Here is a 20,163-nt window from a genome sequence, read left to right as displayed (position 1 = left end):
TAAACCGGACGAATGAGGATGGGTTAATACAATTAAAGATAGCTAGGCCAATGAATGCTCATTGGTTGAGCAAATGTATAAGAATGAGAAGTTTTGAATGAGAGGGTTAGATGTTCTGCAGGAATCAGCTTTGTTGTCGCCACCAATAAAGTCTAAGATTCGGCATCTGAAACTCCATGCATGACTCGAGTGATTTTTGCAAAGAGGGAAAGACTTTTTCCACGACATGACCAGCCAAATATCACCACAATGAAACAGCTTATTAAAGATGGTTTGTGTGAGTTAGGTTTAGGTAGGAGATAGAAAATATCACTAGGTCATTCTAAAAACATTGGACGTCAGTGGAAAACAGCCACCACCATGATAGAAGAAAACAACAGTGTGTGTGTGGGAACCGTCTGTACTGAAAGTGTAGGTTAATATGTATTGCTAAGCCTTCTAAATGTCAGTTAGTTCACATTATCAAAGAAAAGACACATTAACTGGGGTAAATAAAAAAAATGTATGCATTTAGAAAAATATTGAGCTTCCAAACATGCATTAGAAGCCATAATATCATGGATGGATGGATGGATGGATGGATGGATGGATGGATGGACGGACGAACGGACGGACGGACGGACTGATAGATAGATAGATAGATAGATAGATAGATAGATAGATAGATAGATAGATAGATAGATAGATAGATAGATAGATAGATAATTCACTTTTAAAAATTAATGAATGCATTTTAGTTACTTTAGTGCCAAGAAAATCAGTGAAATGATTGATTATTATATAATAATACATGAAATTAAGAGAAAAAGTATCTTGATATGGCTATGTATGTAGCCTACTTGATAAAGTGAAGAGAAATTCAAATAAATGGCAATTTTCTCAAACAAATGCAAATGTGTTTTCTCTTTTATTTATGCAAATAGCCTATTTTTCAGGAAAAGTATACATTTTGAAGCCATTATATCAATAAAATAGTTTGTTAGTTTCACACACACGCACACTATTTTCCCTAACCCTAACACTGTAGCACCTCCTTGCGGGCCGCTTGCTTGTGGTCTCCAGACACCGAGAGCGAGTGGTAGTAATCTCGCAGCGCTAGGACCCTGCGGCTCCAGCGCGCTCTGGAGGTGTCGGAGGAGGCGAGGAGCGCACCTACTCCGTCTGCGCCAGACTCTTGATCAATTATTTGAATGCAAGTGTCCATCCAGAGGGTCACTCTGGAGATGGCTGCGAATCGGGTGGGGAAGCGTTATAACAATAAGATCCACTCACCGAGCCGAGGTACCAGCCGGGATGCTGGACTGAGCGTGCAGAAGAGACAAGCACGAGTCACCGTCAAATATAACAGAAAGGAACTCCAGAAGCGTCTGGATGTGGAAAAGTGGATAGATTGTGGACTTGACGAGCTGTATTTGGGAAGGGTGAGTCCTCTAGGAACAAAGATTAATGATATACGATTAAAATTAAATATATAATAAATGAAAGACAAATTAAGTCTAAAGATTTTCAAATCATTTCTGTGAATATTTAATGAGCTGCCAGCAGCAAAAGGCGTTGCTGATAAATCTGTTCTGTTCTCAGTAATATTGGTGTAGTCATTTATTGGTAAAATGCAACAATATTTAATAATGAAAGTTTCTATTAGTGGGAGGTAGCCTAGATTTAAAAGCATCCACGTGGAAATGTGAACATAGCCTACTACTAGCCTGGGCTACGTGTCTCAATTGTGAAGCAGGTGTCACTCACACCATTTGAATGCAGAATGGAATGTAAATTGTCTGATGACAAAAATGTGATAAAGAATGCAAGTACGTTTCTAAATATCGTTTATTTACCTTTTGATGTGCTCATCAATGATTATGCCCCACGTTTATTCATGAAGGGCGTGAACCTTTCGGGTCATACCACTAAACGACTGCCTTTTGTGTCCCTCATGAATATATGTGTAAACAATGACAATCTGATGCCAATTTTTACTATGTGTTATTGTAGTATCTTTTCCTCAACAAACCCAATTACTTTTATTTTATTTTATTTTTATTTATTTATTTACATATTGTATCCCCAGCCAATTACTTGTGTGTCTGTATATAGATAGATATATTTTTTTTAGGGCAAAATATAATCTCAGTCATGTTTCTATCATAGCTCCTCTTCACTAAAATTGTTTAAAATTACAACTTTGTTCAAAATGTGAACTCTATATAATTTTTAAATAACTTTATATTATTTTATTAGGTTTCTGAGTCAAACAGGAAATGTATATAATATAATATAATATAATATAATTAATAGTTCCCATAGAAATATCACCATTAAATCACTTTGTCACTTTGTAAAGAAATACTATGCACCTATAGACTAAACACGTAATACGCATGAGCACGGATTTGCGTTTTTGTAGTTTACACAGAGATGATAACTGTATCGTTTTCAGAAATGTGCACTTTGAAACCATTTTCAGTCCCCCAAAATGCCATTGTCGTGTAAATGAGCGGTCAAAACGTATTAAAAGTTTTCAGTTTTTAGTTGAAAACGTGTCGTGCAAATGTAATAAACATTATAAACAACTTGTAGTGTCATGACCTTGAACACAAAGATAGTAATCCCAAAATGAATGTATTTAAAGGGGGTGGTTGATTATGATTTCACTTTTCTAACTTTAGTTAGTGTGTAATGTTGCTGTTTGAGCACAAACAACATCTGCAAAGTTACAATGCTCAAAGTTCAAAGCAAAGGGAGATATTTTCTTTTACAGAAATCGCTTTTTAAGGACTACAACAAACGGCTGGTAGGGACTACACGAGCTTCCTCCCGGGTTAGTGACATCACAAACCCTAAAATTTACACAAACCCTGCATCCGGGAACACGCAAGCAACAAAGGGGGTGAGGCAGTGTTGAGAAGAGGAAGAGTTGTTAGTAGTGCACATTTGTGAGTCTGCTCAAGCTGTCGCATCCGTCTTTTCACATTTATTGCAATACAGTACGTAACACAAATGCAATAGCACTCTATAGGCATCTTACAACAGTTCCCACACTAGCGATTTATAGATTATCATGACAGAATATGCTAATCAATGACTTGAAGATAGTTAACTCCACATCAGCAACATAAATTCATCAACTAACCATTCAGAAACGTCCTGTTGCATTCTACATGTTGTCACTTCTTCTTGAGTCTCTCCATCATTGTCAGAGTTCGGTTTGAACATAAAAGGCAGAACAGTTTCTGACATTTTAGTGCGTGTCTGCAAGCTGCTAACATGCGAGCTCTTGAAGCTCCGCCCTCTGTGCCGGGAGCAGCAGCTCATTTGCATTTAAAGGGACACGTTTTTGCTCACCCTCAAAAAGGGACAATTTGAACATACCATAAAAAATGATCTTTTGGTAAATTTTGAGCTAAAACTTCACATGCACACTTTGGGGACTTATTTTACATCTTGTAAAAAGGGGCATTATACCACCGCTTTAAGACCACAAAAGTAAGTTGTGAAGATTTTTACCTCACACTTTGATATGATATTTGCATCTCTAAATGGGTTTTAATAATTTGACTCAGCTGATTGTTGATGTAGCACGCACAGTTACATCAGGCTACTTGTCCTGTTCTCCTGGGAGGCTTGAAAAAACAAGACCAGTAAACATGCCTGATATGCAGAAATCCTGACAATTTATATCTAATTAGTTCACATTCCTGTGTCTTGGGGTATTTTAGGATGGAGGGGATTTTTTTTTTTCTCAGAGTCTCCAGTTCTCATGAGCAACAAGATCAGCCCGCTGATCTTAAATGCTTAGAGATGCTGCTGCTGTGACTTGTTGTTGCGCATGCTGCCTTAAATGGAGAGCTCTAGGATGCCAAAAGCCGTCTGGAAAATGATAAACATTCGCAAGCAATGGGCTTTGTGATGTGGATGTGACCAGAGATTTGCTTAGGCTCTGTCAGTGGAACATACTTGGCGTCCTGCCTCGATAAAGGCGTTTATGAAATGTAGGGGAGACCAAGGGGTGTTCCAACCCATTTAGTGGTTTTCTGCACTCTTTCACAAACTGTATAATATTTTCCAAATATGTCTGCTTCTAATTAAAGTAGTATTTAATCAAAAAAATAATAATTGTCACATAAATTCCTTCTTTTTTACATAAGGTCTGGCTGCTTTTGGACTGTCAACTTTAAATGATACACTGAAAAAAAATTGGTGTAGGATTTACTTACAATGTTTCACTCAGAAACTGCTAGTAAATTTCACAAAGAATTAAAAAAAAATCACAAGTAATACATCGAATAAAATTTTGAGGTAGACTGAAATAGTATTTTCTTGTAAAACGTACTACAATAATCTTTCAAAAATCACTGGTAACATTTTACAATAAGGTTTCCTTTGTTAACAGTTAACTACATTAGTTAACATGACTTAACGGAAAATACTTCTAAAGCATTTATTAATCTTGATTAATGTTAATTTCAGTATTAATATGAAAAGTTTTAATATTATTGATTGCACCTGAGCTAACATAAACAATGAACAGTTGTATTTTTATTAACTAACATTAACATTGATATATACAAATGTATTTCTCATTGTTAGTTAATGAATCCTTATTGTAGTGTTACTAAAAAAAAAATTACATTGTAGATATAAAATGTAACTTATTTTTTAATAATAAATGTTTTAAATATAAAAAAACTTTTTCCATTTAAATGTAATTGTTTATAATAAAAAAGAAAAGAAAAAATAATGTTTTCAGCACCTTCTGAAAATGAAATAAAACCAATACTTCCAAACCTATACCAAACCACAGTATTAGGCATCGTGAAGCAAACATTAGGGTACTCTTGAATTATCAACACTATAATTCTATAAGTTTATCACTATACGTTTATTCTCTTTGTATGTGTGTTTGAGTTGTCCAGCCGCTGGACACTTATGTTATGGCAGAATATCACATGATGACTGGATTTTTAAGATGTGATGTTGGTGCTAAAAAGAAACAGCCCCCACTGAGGCTGTAATCAGATCCCCCCCTTCATTTCCTGTCGGCAGCAGGCCCGACAACGTCCTGCTCTTATGGTCCTGGGATTGATTGATGGAATATTTGTCTCATGGGGTGTTTCTTATGAGTGAGGGGGATGGGGGCTGTGGAAATGGAAGACCCCATATGTCACTGTATCACAAAGAAAGCCCTTCTGCAACTGTCCTCCACCCCCCATCCCACAAAACAACTACCCGCTACCTATTATTGGTCCATGCAAAGGGCTTCACAAGCCCCATTAAGCAGGACCATAAGCCCACAGCGCTATAAAAGCTTAATAAAAAAAACAGCTTTGAGTCCCATAGTGATCACCAGATGCGTGTCTGTTTGTAGTCCAGAGGCTGCTTCGTCTTTTATTCCATGTCATCAAACATGGGTAAAAAAGAGGCACAAAACTTTGTGCTACAGATGTGACATATCCAATGTGTAATCCCCCCCCCAAAAATAGTACTAGTTAACAGCAGTGGTTCTAACAGTTTAGGCGAGACCTAAAATAAGTGGCAGGTCTTTTCTAATGGACGTATGGAAAACACATGCAAAGAATAACATGCAGAAGTTTTCTGTAAAATAATCATGCATGGTTGGGGTAGCTAAATAAACAGGTTCATCAACTTTTAAAAGGAAAGAGAAAACACTTCTCATAGGCCTATATATATTGTTGCTGATGTCAAAGGCTATGTATCCACTCATAGGTATTTTGAGGCATATTATTCTCTCATTTGGCAAAAGTTAGCCAAATTAGCGCAAATTAGCCAAATTAGGCACATGCTAACATGGTTGTGTACATTTTGTAAGGTAAATTAAAGAAAATACAACCCAGGTTATATTAAATAATGGTTTGTATAACATGTTGGGTCGTGACTTGATCATATGAGCATATGAACATCTTAGAGATGTCTATTTGATGTCTGCATTTACATTATATTTTTTAGTGTTTGCTCTGCAATAGTTCTCTGACACGTCTCCTGTCAGATGTCATATAGACATGTAGAAGATGTCTTTAAGATGTTTATGGTTTAGAATGTAAAACTGCTCTTTCTAAGATGTTTATCAGATGTATTTCTACTGCAGATGTTTTCAAGATCTCCAGAACCCCAAGCAGACATCTTACAGACATACCTGTGCTATTAGCTGGGTGATATTGTGTTATTCACAGTAAAGGAGACTTTTTCCCCTAAATGCATAAAAGGCCATTTTTTTAAATGTTTTATCAGTACAATTTGACAAGTGGTCATTTATTTGTCATAAAACAAGGAATGTCTAAATGTATAACATCTAAGTTTGTATGCTAGCTCCATTCCCGTGGGAATGATGATCAGAAAATGAATGCACCTGGGTAGTGCTTATAGTATCGGCATCACAAGGAGCAAAGAGCAAAACAGCAGATGTAAGAAATGAAGCTGAGATCCGCATTTAGAATGTTTATAAACAATATTACATTTCAGAGTTGACCCACAGCTGAGTTCTTGTTCCTAATATGGTCTGTTAGTAAAGAGCTCACTAATAACCACAGGCTGCGATTAATTATTTATTCTGTCTGTACAAATATTTAAAAAATTGTTTCTTGTGAAAAAGGATTTTCTTATGAATTGTCTTTAAATAAATGTTAAGAATTCCACCAAAGGCACATATAATGTAATTAGTTAGACTATGCAATGTCAGTCCGTGTTGTTCTCACATGCACTTTTGCTTTTAATGTGGAACAGCGTATTACATCACAGTGTATGGAGTCCTGAGGACAGATGATGCACAAACGATCTGACATTTTACTCTGGATGGATACAAAGGGATAGAGCTGACATGAGAGGCGCTGAAATAATAGCGATGCTGAGACTGTCCGTAGTACTTAAGATTTGTGTATGCAGTATTATTTGTAGTTTATCAAGCAAAAGTATGTCAAATTATTAAAAACTGAAATATAGATACATTTGTATTGCTAGGTGTCTGCCACAATGCTGTAGTGTTGTGGGTGGTTGCCAGGGCGTTGCTATGCAGTTACTAAAATGTTCTAAGTCAGTGGTTCTCAGCCTTTTTTACTCTAAGGCCCCTCATTGTCCACAACAATATTTGAAGGCTTCTTTTCATTTTTTTTGTGATATACTTTATAAGGATTAAGGATATTGATTTTTATAAATATTTTTAACCTATAATTTCTACCCAATAAAATATTTTAGAACGTAGCTTTTTACAAAAATGCCCATGGAGTTATAAAGTTGTATTATATTACATGATATATTTACATTTTATTCCAGGTCTAGAAATCTCATTTTTAAAATGATAGGCTATCTCATAGAGTCAGTGGGAATCTTGGTTCTTTAAGGATAAAGGGGAAAAATGGCTGAGTGTGTGAATTAAAACCTTGATTTTTAGTTGTTTTGGCTTATTTTAAATCATTTTCAATCATCCTATTTGAGAACCACTTCTCAGAGTGGTTTTTTTGGCATGTTTCTAGGAAGTTCTGGGTGGTTGCCAGTATTGGCTTAGTGGACTAAGTTAAAAGAGCCCACTTGCAAGTCACTATACTATGGTCTCTAGATATGGCTTGGTTCCTTCCTTTAATTTTTCGGATAGTTCACCCAAAAATGGAAATTCTGCTATCATTTACTCACTCTCGTGTTGCTCCAAACCTTTATGAATTTCTTACGTCTCAAACAAAAAAAGAAAATATTCTGAAGAATCAACTGTTTTTGTCCACACAATGAAAGTCAGTCGGGACTAAACAGAATGATTGCAGGACAAGATACATGCGGAAGTGTAATATATGTGGTTATGGGTTTGTTCAAAATCCATAGCTCTATGATTGAGCAATAATAATGATCATGCTTGCCTTAGCAAACACCAGTGATGCATCTTAAAAAATACTTAGTCACATTCTTAGTTCTTACATTCTTACATCATAAATATAAATACTTGCTCAAATACACAGGAGATGGGCATTTGAATTAGGGTCACAGCTGTTAATAAGGCATGGAAACTCAGAAGAAGAAGAAAAAAAAACAGCCCATCTCAAAGACAGCAGGAAGAAAAAAAAACTCTTACCCATTAGCAACTGGCCTGGAAATAATAGAGGCTGAATCACAGCCCAGGGGGATTGGGTGATGCTAAACCAGTTGGAGTGATTGACTCAGCACTCATGCTTGCAGTAAAAGGTGAAAGAACTCATGTTGTGTCAAGAGGAAATGTTTTGAGTTTTTAGGGAATTACTACAGAGACAAGCCAAAATGTGTTGACGCCACAGGATGTATGACTAATGAGAATAAAAACTGAATATTTACACGATTAATTACTCAAAATCATTGATTAAAAATGCATTTTTAACAGCATTTTGAAGTTTAACAACTAAATTGTGTAGTTTTTTCATAAATTTTGAGTCTAAATAATATTTGCTACACTAATTTCCCATTTTCAATTCATCGTGCTGCTTAGGAACGAATTGAAAGCAAAGGCACAAACTTTAAATGACTGGAGGATTGCTCTGAACGTTCACCGTGCGAGGGGTTATGTTTGTTTCACAGCATTTCAGTGGCATTTGGAGTTAAAAGAAAGGTCACTGATGCCCTGGTAGGGCTTTCAGCTTGGATCTAACTTCGACTGACCTTTCGACAGTGGTGTTAGTTTCAGGATTTTCACCCACACCAACCCTGTTCCCTGTAGTTATCTGTAATCTTATCAGGAAAAGCACTGCCTTGCATGGCCAGCTCTTAACCTGTTGTGTGGGTGTACTGTACACTATACTGATGGTAAATTTGGAGCTTTGATAATAGAAGAAACATAGTTGCCATTCTTGCTGTTGTTAAGTTGGTAAATTTAGACTGAATCCCACCACATACTATTGTAATTTAGTCTCTTTACTTTGAATTTATCTTAGTTTTTTAATATTCTCAATATATTCACCCTCATGTCTCTTCAAATCCTGCATGATTTTCTCAAAAAATTATCCAAAAGCACTAAACACGTATCATAAAAGTGATCCATATGACTGAAATTCTGATCTTTTCAATGAATCCTTTGATCCAGTTCACAATGTTAAAATGGATCTAAACGTTTTATACATTAACCAGACATTCCTATTTCTCTCACAAACATGCCAAATAAATTTTTTTTGTGAATTTGCATTAAATCACCGCCTTTTTCCTGTTTCCTTCATTTGGTGGGTGGCAGGTTTCAAGCTGGTTTGGCATTGGTAAATGATTTACTGGAAGTATCTGAAAATTGCCCTTGGCCTATTTTGTATTGCACCAAGCCACAAAAAAAGGGAAGTGAAGATTAAATCATTCTCGAAACACAAAGGTACACACCATAAATTATAGATTGCATTATTTCAGCTAGCCAATTTCCTATTAGAGAAAGCTATTTTTCCACCGCAGTGAACGGTTTAAAGGTCATTAATTAGAAATTAATTATACCTCTCAAGAACTTTGACACCGAGCATTGCGAATGAGTAGTTTAGGTGTATTCGAGGAGGCTGGAATAGACTTGTTTATTCCCACACAATAGATTAGTGCTAAGAGACAGCTGTCTGGCCTAGATTGACAGCTGCTGAGTAGAGTGAGAGTCCAGACAATACTTTGATTTTTTTGCTCTATAAGACCTAATGATTGTCTGTGTGAACCTGCATGCTATGCCAATGCCACCCTCTGATTTCATCACAGTACTCATTTAGTATGACTTCTAATGTTTAGGGATGGCTTAGCAAGGGATTCATTGATTTATGTGGTGGGCAGTCAAGTGCATCTGAAAGTGCACATCTAATGCAATTGTTTCTTTTACAAGAGCAGGTCACAATTGTGAGTTACTTTTATTCAGCCTTGGATAAGGTCTAATTGTAAATGCTCTGTTCACACTATTTATTCATTTATACATTAATGATGCATTCCCATTTTAGCATAATTTTCATAATTATTTTTAAATACAATGAAATAAATGGTGTTTTATGGAAGCTTGTTTCCGCCACAGAATAAAACATTTTAAAAGATAATTGCGACTTTTTATCTCACAATTGCGAGATATAAAGTCAGAATTGCGTGAAATAAAGTCACAATTGGTCTTATAAAGTCAGAATTCAGAAAAAACTTTATATCACGCAATTTTGACTTTATAACACATAATTGCGAGTTTATATCTCGCAATTCTGGCATCGTTTCTCAGAACTGTGAGATATAAACTCACAATTGTGAGATATAAAGTCCAATTCTAACGGGAAAAAAAGACGGTCTTTTTGTTTTCTTTTTTTTTACCTCAGAATAGTTTATATCTCACAATTCTGACTTTATAACACGCAATTGCGACTTTATATCATGCAATTCTGACTTTATATCTCCCAATTGCGTATTATAAAGTCAGAATTGCGAGATATAAACATGCAATTCTGAGAAAAAAAGTCTGAATTTCAAGTATATTTCTCGCAATTGCGAGTTTATATCTCATAATTCTGACTTAATAACACACAATTGCGACTTTATATCACGCAATTCTGACTTTATAACCTGCAATTGCGACTTTATATCACGTAATTCTGAGATAAAAAGTAAGAATTGTGAGATGTAAACTCGCAATTGTGAGAAAAAAAGTCAGAATTGTGAGATTAAAAAGTCGCAATTACCTTTTTTATTTTTCACTCTGTGGCGGAAACAAGCTTCCATAGTGTTTTCATTCAAGAATTTGCTAGTAGATTTCACAAATAATTACAAGAAACGACAAGTAAACCATTGAATTGAAACTGAAATAGTATTTTCCTGTAAAACATACTCCAACAATCTTTGTTTTATTTACGGCGTTGAAAAATAATTTTCTAGTGTAGTAGAATCAGTGTAGTAGATAATAGTTTTAACAAGCAGATAAATATCGAGAACTAAAAATGTGAATGAAAAGTCATAGATGAAGCCTGCTTGATTCAGGATCGATGTAAACTACAGAACATGAAAAGTGATGCTTAAAAATTAAAGGCCTGTTCACACAAAGACAAATTTTTGGTGCAATACATTTGGTGAGATAAACATTTCAAAGGTGCAGTCACATTTACATTTTTACGATGAAATTCATATCGAGCAAATGAAGTGGTCACCCTAGACAGGTGTCAGAAATGGAACATTGCACAGCACTTTGTGTACTAGAGTAACCGGGGTATTTCATCATTTCCATAAGTGCCACTACTATCAGAGAGTGGAATTTAATTTTCATTCAGCCTGTCTGACATTTGTTGGACATTGGTTCGAATAGACAAATTGAATGCGAAATTCAGACCAGATTTTCTTGCCGAACACATTCATGTTGGTGTGAACCAGGCCTTAAATGTGACTCTCTTTCTCTCCTCACAGGAAGAGGACATGCCAGAGGAAGTGAACATTGACGAGATACTAGATCTACAGAGTGATGAAGAAAGGATAGAGAAGCTTAAGGTATCTGCTCTCTGAAAATACTGACAAAGAAACAATCAGAGTTGCTTGTCACATGTATGTGGTGTATTTTAACTAGCATTAAAGGAACAGTTCACCCAAAAGGAAATCAAATGAACTTTTACATGCATATTCTTTCATCTTTTTGTTTTTCTTCTCATTTTCTGTTCCACATAAGATTGAAAGCCATAGGGTTTTGGGACAACATGAATATATTCCTTTAACCAGCTAGATCTTTTTGGTCATTCAGCTCATACCAGAAGCAAGAGCAGCATAAACCATCCTGGACTAGGATGGAAATGCATTTTCAGCAGGGAAGAGATCTGTGTCACGCTTTTTATCAAATCTCTTGATTTCTATTTCTTGCAGGACATCCTTCATACCTGCAGTAACAACACAGAAGTAAGCTATTTTCATTCTATCACACAATTTAAATTAAACACGATCTCTCCTTTTTAAACAAAGCTGTCCTGTCATTTTTTTGCACATAGTTTTATTTTTTAACAAAATAACCCCCTGCAGTGTTTGACATAATGGTGAATCACTGTCACACTCTAGGAAATAGTGACTTGACAGTGTTGATGAATAGACAAAACTCTCATGTTTTGTGTTATGGGATAACACATGTTTTGATTAAATGAAATAATGGGAAGAAATAAAATAAAAAATCTGGCACTAATATTTGCATTATAGTAAATGATGTAGTGACAACAACTACTAGCAGGGACTAACTAGCATAATGCTAAGCAGCCAAACCTTCATTTCTGTACTACAACTAAGACATCGTCCTCTGCTCCCCCCTATTGACAAAGTTAATATTGACAAGTCAATACTTTTAAAAGCTTTTCTGGGGCCGTTCTTCGTACATGGATTACTCAGTTATTTGGATTTGACATGTTGACGATTTGACGTGATCCGGGATTGTTAGGTTCTTCGAATGTCATTGTAAAGTTTGCTCATAGCAAAAATGTCCGTAAGCCGTGAGTATGTGAAGTTATTTCACATACACAAGTTTTGACTGCCTGTCCCAGCCATTGCTACTTTCTTATAAGAGCACCCTATTTAACCAGGGACATTAATAATTAAAAATAAAAATGGAAATATGTTTTTATATACTAATTATAGTATAAATTAATAATCATTTTAAAATGAATTAGAAACTAATAATGTTGTGAAGTCTAATTATAATGTCCAACTTTTCTCATTGAGAGATTTATTTGTGAGGGAATAATTATCTCATCATTTTATTGGATCCTTAGACACATTACATACAGTTAGTTTGAATCATGCATAAATTTGAACGCTGACAGTTATTATACGGGTGGCTTGATGAAGTGCAGGAGATGCAGATAGCTTAAAAAAAAATTGTGCCGCTTTATCCGCTTCATGTGTAAAATGAAATTAATTGCTAATTACAAATAGGCTACTGAAAAAAGTGTAAAGCCTCTACAAATACTAGAACTTGTGAAAAAATGGAAATAATTGGGTATAAGAAACATTGACACATTTCATTTATCGATTTTACATTTTATCGCATTTTGCCTGCTTGGGTGTTTCCTTTTTTAAATTATATGATGTCTTAATGTTACTGTGTCGATGCCAGCCAATCGTTTGCATTGCTGATCATGGTTTGAGTGTATGTATATATATATATATATATATATATATATATATATATATATATATACAGTACCAGTCAAAAGTTTGGAAACACTACTATTTTTAATGCTTTTGCAAGAAGTCTCTTATGCTCATCAAGCCTGCAGTTAAAAACAAAAAAAAACTGTAATATTATGAAATATTATTACAATTTAAAATAATGGTTCTCTTTTTTAATATACTTTAAAATGTAATTTATTTTTGTGATGCAAAGCTGAATTTTCATCAGCAAGTACTCCAGTCTTTGGTGTCTTATGATCCTTCAGAAATCATTCTAATATGATAATTTGATACTCAGTTATTATCAATGATGGAAACAGTTGTGCTGTTTAATATATTTTTTTGGAATACTTTTTTCAGGATTCGTTGATGAGTAAAACGTTAACAGCATTTATTCATAAAAACAGCATTTATTCAAAATAAAAACATTTCTAACAATATAAATCGTTACCATCACCTTTTATCAATTTAACGCATTCTTGTTGAATTAAAGTACTAATTTCTTTTAAAAAAAATAGTTATTGTTCCCAAACTTTTGAACGGTAGTGTATATTGTTACAAAAGATTTCTATTCTAAATAAATACAGTTCTTTTTAACTTTTTATTCATCAAATAATCCTGAAAAAAGTATCTCAGGTTATAAAAAAATATTAAGCAGCACAACTGTTTCCAACATTGATCATAAATCAGCATATTAGAATGATTTCTGAAGGATCATAAGACACCAAAGACTGGAGTACTTGCTGATGAAAAATCACAAAAATAAATTACATTTTAAAGTATATTAAAAAAGAGAACCATTATTTTAAATTGTAATAATATTTCATAATATTACTGTTTTTTTTTTTTGTTTTTTTTTTAACTGCAGGCTTGATGAGCATAAGAGACTTCTTTCAAAAGCATTAAAAATAGTAGTGTTTCCAAACTTTTGACTGGTACTGTAAATATATATATATATATATATCGATGCCCTTTCCAATTATCACATGCACACTCAGTAATATCAAATTTCATCCAGATATTTTAATCAAATTCGCTTGAAGAACCAAATTATTGAGAGATCAATGATCACGTTAGAAGATCTGGGATCTGTCTAATCATCTCAGATGTATTAAGTGAATTACGAAGATCGGAGCCCAGGGGCCGGTTGCATAAACTTAATCAAATTAATCATCTAATTCAAAGTTAGTCATCTAATTTTTTTCTTCAAGACTGGTCATAACTTTTTTTAATCTGTTACATAATAGGCCTAATTTATTGCTAGTTGGTCAGACTAGTTCTTAAGACACCGTCTTAACTTGGTCAACGTCTCAACTGGCCCCAGGTCCTATATGGTTGACAAGTCGCTTGTTTTCATTCAGTTACTACTCTGTTGACACATTCCATCATGTCTTTCGTTATAAAGATTCTTCTATGATGTGCTTTTCCTCCTCATCTTCGTCAGGTTTTCATCACAGAATTGGTGAATAAACTTCACGGTTTGCAGAAACAAGAAGATCTCCACAACAATGGCATTGAACATCCCCAGCTTCACGTCTTCCCCGACCGCCAGGGCTCTTCTGACACTGAGAGACTCTGAGCACCTGCACATCTACGGCTGGTCAGTCTCCTGTATCAAAACTGCTCAATAGCAAGGCATCAGCAGCACTTCTGTAAAATATAGACAGGTTGCTGACTTCAGTTTGTATAGTAACAAAACAACACAAAACCTATAAAAATATTTATGTAAAAAAAAAAAAAAAAAACTGAGTGACTGACCACAGCATGGACCCTTTAAAAGTTGTCATCATTATTTTGACATTTTTTAACAGTGAAAAATGAGACTTGTTTGTTACAACAGATGTACTTCCCAGTTAACATGTAGCCTATTTGTTAATTCAACTATTTCTACCGGATCCCTTAGAATTACATTCATTGGTATAACCCAATATAGTCAGTGTTATTCTGTAATATTAAACCATTTATTTGACTTTAATGTAAAACATTTTTTGGTTACCTGAGAAGAAGAATTTTTACAGTACATAATATCCTTTTTAAATAGTTTTCCCTTAGAAATATTGACCCCTGTTATTAAAAGAAATATCTGGGTTTTTAGATTATAATGATTTCATGGATTTTCCACTAATGGACCAAAGATTTTTGTCAGGATGCTTTTTAGATTTCAAATCAGTAATTCCCTGTTGTGTTGTTTATATCTGTGAATTAGGTTTTGTAGGATTCAATTATTTTTCAGAAAAAAAATATGCTTATGCCCAGTAGATATGAAGGACTTGGATAAAGACTGGTTTGTGACAAAACCATGAGGTATTGTTAATATGTTTGCTGCTACTATATTAACTACTCAAGCTGGTCAAATTTACTTCACATTTTGAAGGAATTTTCACGTTTTTCTCTTCCAGCTCTGTATTTAGTTTGTTTAGTTTGTTTGTACAGTGACAGAGTGCCAGCAATTTCTCTCATCATGTTTCTTTATGTATCATGTTTTCATTTTCATTTGCTTGCAATTAAGGGTTTTTGAATCCACATTTGAGTGCACATCTCATTTTAAACATTGGACACTCTTTTGGTGAATATTTCAATTTCTCCTGTTTGTTTTATTGTAACATTTTGTATCTATAATGATATGAAATTGAGCAAAAAGTAATTATGGGCTATTGCTTATGGGCTATTGCTATTGCTCCCCGTTAAATCTTTGTGAAATAAAATAATAATAAATCTACTATATGTATTCAGTTAATTATTATTTTGTTTACTAAAGTACTTAATATGCCTATATGTATCTTTATGGTTTTGCAACTTTAATATTCTACCGTTTAATTTCACACATATAATCCAATTTAAATAATGGTGGATGTATGAGTTTGTGAAACATGTATTAGCTCCTTGAACCTTTTATTCAGGATAAATTATGATAAAAATATGGATAGATCTATCTGACAAAAGATGTTCTGCTATCCTGTCAAAAAGTTTATTGAGAGTGACAGCAGAGGGCAGCATTGAATCTGTTCATATCAAGAATCTATTTTGAGCCATTTCGGTTACACAAGCTATTGATGTTATTATATAACATGAATGACTTACCATTTAAGATTAATAATCAAATTCAGAAGAAGCTCTTATTCAGCTTTCATGAACAACCAGTCAATCAGCAAAAATGCTTAGGCCTAGTGAAAGATGGAAAAACTTGAATGACGGATTTAAACTCTGTACAAAGTTAATATTTTGTATTGTCAACAAAGGGGGAAAGAAACATTGTTGTTTTTTAGATAAAGCTGTGTGAATTCTTTCAAGCAGCAAAGTCATGCTTGTTCCCATGATGTAAACAACATAAATAGCATTCATTACCACAGTGGTGATCAAAGCCCTGTGTCTATGGATCCGTGGGTCTAATACAATGCCGAGTCTCGCTGTAAGAAAACAAACAAACTACCCCACGCAGAGAACATGCAGGTGCACTCATTGACCCTGGCACAGCAACCCAGCAAGTCTGCCCTGCTTATTTCAACCCACAGTTGGGAAAACACCTTCAGATGTGCTAGGCCTGTGAGGACGATAAGCATCAACAAACATGCTTCAGACAAAAGCCGAGCAGTTGTCAGAGGACTCCTGCTCGTTCAGATCCACTTCCCTCACGGCTCACGCCACGCACCAGTGCTGACCAATCATGTTAGTCATAAGCACACGTATCCATGCCAGTCAGTAAAGAATTAAACAGAAAAATACTGTACTGCATGCATCCACGATTCCCAGAGTAATTAGTGGAGTCATAGTGCCCATGATCCCAGAGGCCCAAGAGGTGGTGGGGGAAGCTCCGAGCTGGTGGAAAGGAAAGGGGATGGCCGGCTTCCTGAGGAAAAAGCATCGTCTTTTGCGCTCCAAAACAACTCAGGAAGTGACCATAGCTAGCCTCGGACTTCAGACGTGCATTCAGTCGGACGACAGCACATGTATAGTTAGCTACTCTCGAGTTGGACACTTACAGTTAAACCTGTCACACAAATACATACACAGATACTAAACCTCTGGGGCACTGGGATGTCCCTGCTCTGAGACTTTCAGGGATTTACCATCGCTTCACTGCCAAACAAGGTAAGAGGAACGTTTTTCTGGTTTGACAGGGTTTTCAGACATTTGATTAGTTCAAATTTCCTCATATGACAAGTGCAGGAGTGTTTACAACTTCAGTAGTAGTAGTAGTTTAGATGTCATTGGTTTCAGCTGTTTCACTGGGCAGTGAAGGTTATTCTGATGTCTTGGTGAGCTTGGTGAGTGGATGTTGTGTAGGTCTCAATGTCAGTGATATAACATTAATGTCATCAAGGCCAAGTACACTTCACTCTCCACACTTTTTGTACACTTCTCGCATTAACACACTCAAACAAAACTGGAAAGCCTTATTGATCTTTATAGTTGTGAAATATGACCAAGTACTTCTTGATATATTTACCATGGTCTGTGTTGTGATGCTACAAAACCATGTGTTCGCATGTGGCAGTTACTGATTCATATTCTGTGGATATCACATCTCAAAACAATGGCCAGAAATCTAGTCATTGTAATCAGTTGGGTTTCAACTAGTTTCACTTCAGATTTGACTGATTATCAGGTGGCGACCCAACAAAAAAAGTATAAATTACCACAAACTGCATAAGCGTTGTGCGAAAAGATTTGCATTTATATGACATGGAAAGGACAAAAAAAAATGAACAACAGAAGTGTGATTTGACTTGAATAACAAGTGAACCATTATTTAATTCTGGCTTATATTTTATTTGTGCTTTTGTTGTTCATTTTCAAGGATTATTATTTTTTTTTATTTATTATTTTGAGGGCATCTGCCTTATTTGAACAGCTTCTACCAATTCACAAATGAATGTGGCATAGAGCAGTGGGGACCCGGGGCCCACTAGGGGGCCTAAGCTAACTTCCAGAGGGGCTAAATAAGTTTTGAAATTATTTCAGTTTAGTTATATTAACATCTTTATTCAAATGCTGGAAAACACTAAAAAATAAAGATGTACAACATTAAACTGACATCATATATTTGATTTTATTTATTTTTATTACATCTGAAGCAATATAGGTACATATCAGCTTAGACAGGAGGGCCATAGAGTGTCTTGGACATAGGGGGTCCTCGGAGTCAAACAGGAATCAAAAAGGAACCACTACCATAGAGTTTGATTGGACACGACCTTTGACACCAACAACAAAACAAACAAACATTTTTTACACAATTATATGGTAACTGCATTGTATTATTTACATGTTTTTCATGTTTTTTACCTGCTGTCCATGGCCAATTTGGGTAATTAGTTCCAATGATTATTCTGTGCATTTTCATAAAAAAAAAACATGAATCGTGAATTCATATAATACACAATCGACTTGTAATAATATGTAGAATACTACAATTAGTCTTATACTGTACAAGTGAGTGAAAACAACACCTGTACCAAGAAGAGTGAACAAGACATTGCAGATGACAGAAAACACACGTACAGCGATGACACGACGACAGCCATAAAAACCCAGGGAAAGACAAAGCCTTCCTCACATGCTGAGTGACGTTTTCCCTCTTAAATTAGCTTTAACCTGACCCCTCTCAATGTAAAAGGTTACACTTGTGACGTCCATCCAGTCCATTCCCGCTTGCAGATACCCACACTACAGCGAAACGGAATCAGGATGCTACCAGCTAAAACGGGCCCTATAAAGGATAACCCCCTGTTCCTCTGCTGGCATTCACCACACTGGAGAGTGTCAGTAAGGCTGCTCCTGATTGCTCGCTGCTGTTTTAGTGGCATGACCTACCGAGCCCTTTTCTCAGCACAGATCCAGAGGTCTTTTCCTGCGGTTCGTAAGGAGCACCATTGCAGGATGCAGGCGGGCTATGATTGGACCATCCTCCGCTGACCCTTCACTCAGGTGCCAGCAAGAGGTTGCATAATAATGGTGACAAACAGGGATGTGAGCACACCACTTTTGGAAAGAACCCAAGAATGGTGTGCTTTACTGTAATGACAAGCAGCAATGAAAAGATACTTTTAAAAATGGGTGTAATCAAATGAGATCCTCATTTAACTCAGATAGATTTTAACTTTGGGATTTCTTTACAGCTCGCAGGGCTTTTGTGAAAACTACAGGTTATACTTCCTCATTTTTGTGATCCCAGCCACGGACAGTCGGATCGGCAGAGGGTTATTAACAAAACAGTTATGGAAAATTTGATCGTACTATGTCTACTCTTTAAACTACATTATGGTAAAAATGGAACACTATGGCAGCAACTTTCTTACGCATCAACGTTTGCTTCATGTTGTTGGGCAGAACTGACAGAATCCTTTACTGGAAACCGCAAGTAACTCACTCCTGCTAAACATTTACTCTTTGAATTCTTGCACTCGGGAACAATAGAAAAAGTTTGTTCGGAGGTATTTCCTACTTTAGCATGGAGATATTTGACTCTGAAAAGCATATAGCAGACCATGGATGGCAACATGCCCAGTGCATTATGGGTGTTGAAGTTTTCCTATACCTATTTGGCAAAAGGGAAGACAACAGCCTTTTTCTGTTTTCTCCAGTCAGGTAGCACCGATTTCGATTTTTCTTTCGCCTTTCTAATTTATAGGCAGCCAACTTTTATTGAAAGCCCATTTTGCCAGTGGTGAACTACCCCTTCATTACTAGGTAAAAAAAAGTTAATTGTATATGAAAATGATTAAAATAGAAATTATACTATTTTTAAATAAATAAATAAACAAATAAATAAATAGAATGTGTGTCTAACTGTACTCTTAATGTTGGGCAATTAAATTATTTAATTAATAAAAAAATATATACTATTTTATATTAATCATTTAAACAAACAAACAAATAAATAAATAAATGGGTTGGTCATCATATCGTAATATAGACAGAAATATATAATATACTGACAGATAAATAATAGAAAGTAAATATTTTACATATAATATTTTACACATATTTATAATAATAAAATTTTTACCAGTATACATGAATCTTTATACATGACAAATAAATATGTGCCTTTATATTTCAGGAAGGGGGTCTCTA

At 35.2% G+C, this 20,163-nt stretch overlaps 1 protein-coding gene across 1 annotated transcript; it reads left to right on the top strand.

Annotated features, from left to right (window-relative positions):
• The first annotated feature begins 1,105 nt into the window (after positions 1-1,105).
• ppp1r14ab (protein phosphatase 1, regulatory (inhibitor) subunit 14Ab) lies at positions 1,106-15,805 on the top strand. Its single transcript, XM_084418081.1, has 4 exons — positions 1,106-1,421; positions 11,350-11,430; positions 11,797-11,829; positions 14,531-15,805. Exons 1-4 carry the CDS (start codon positions 1,191-1,193, stop codon positions 14,663-14,665), a joined length of 480 nt encoding a protein of 159 aa, XP_084274207.1. The 5' UTR covers positions 1,106-1,190; the 3' UTR covers positions 14,666-15,805.
• The last annotated feature ends 4,358 nt before the right edge of the window (positions 15,806-20,163 follow it).

Source organism: Rutilus rutilus, assembly GCF_951802725.1.
Source record: "Rutilus rutilus genome assembly, chromosome: 9".
In the NCBI taxonomy this organism is placed as follows: Eukaryota; Metazoa; Chordata; class Actinopteri; order Cypriniformes; family Leuciscidae; genus Rutilus; species Rutilus rutilus.
Note: the sequence above shows the minus strand (reverse complement) of the source record. Positions and strands in the feature narration are given on the sequence as shown.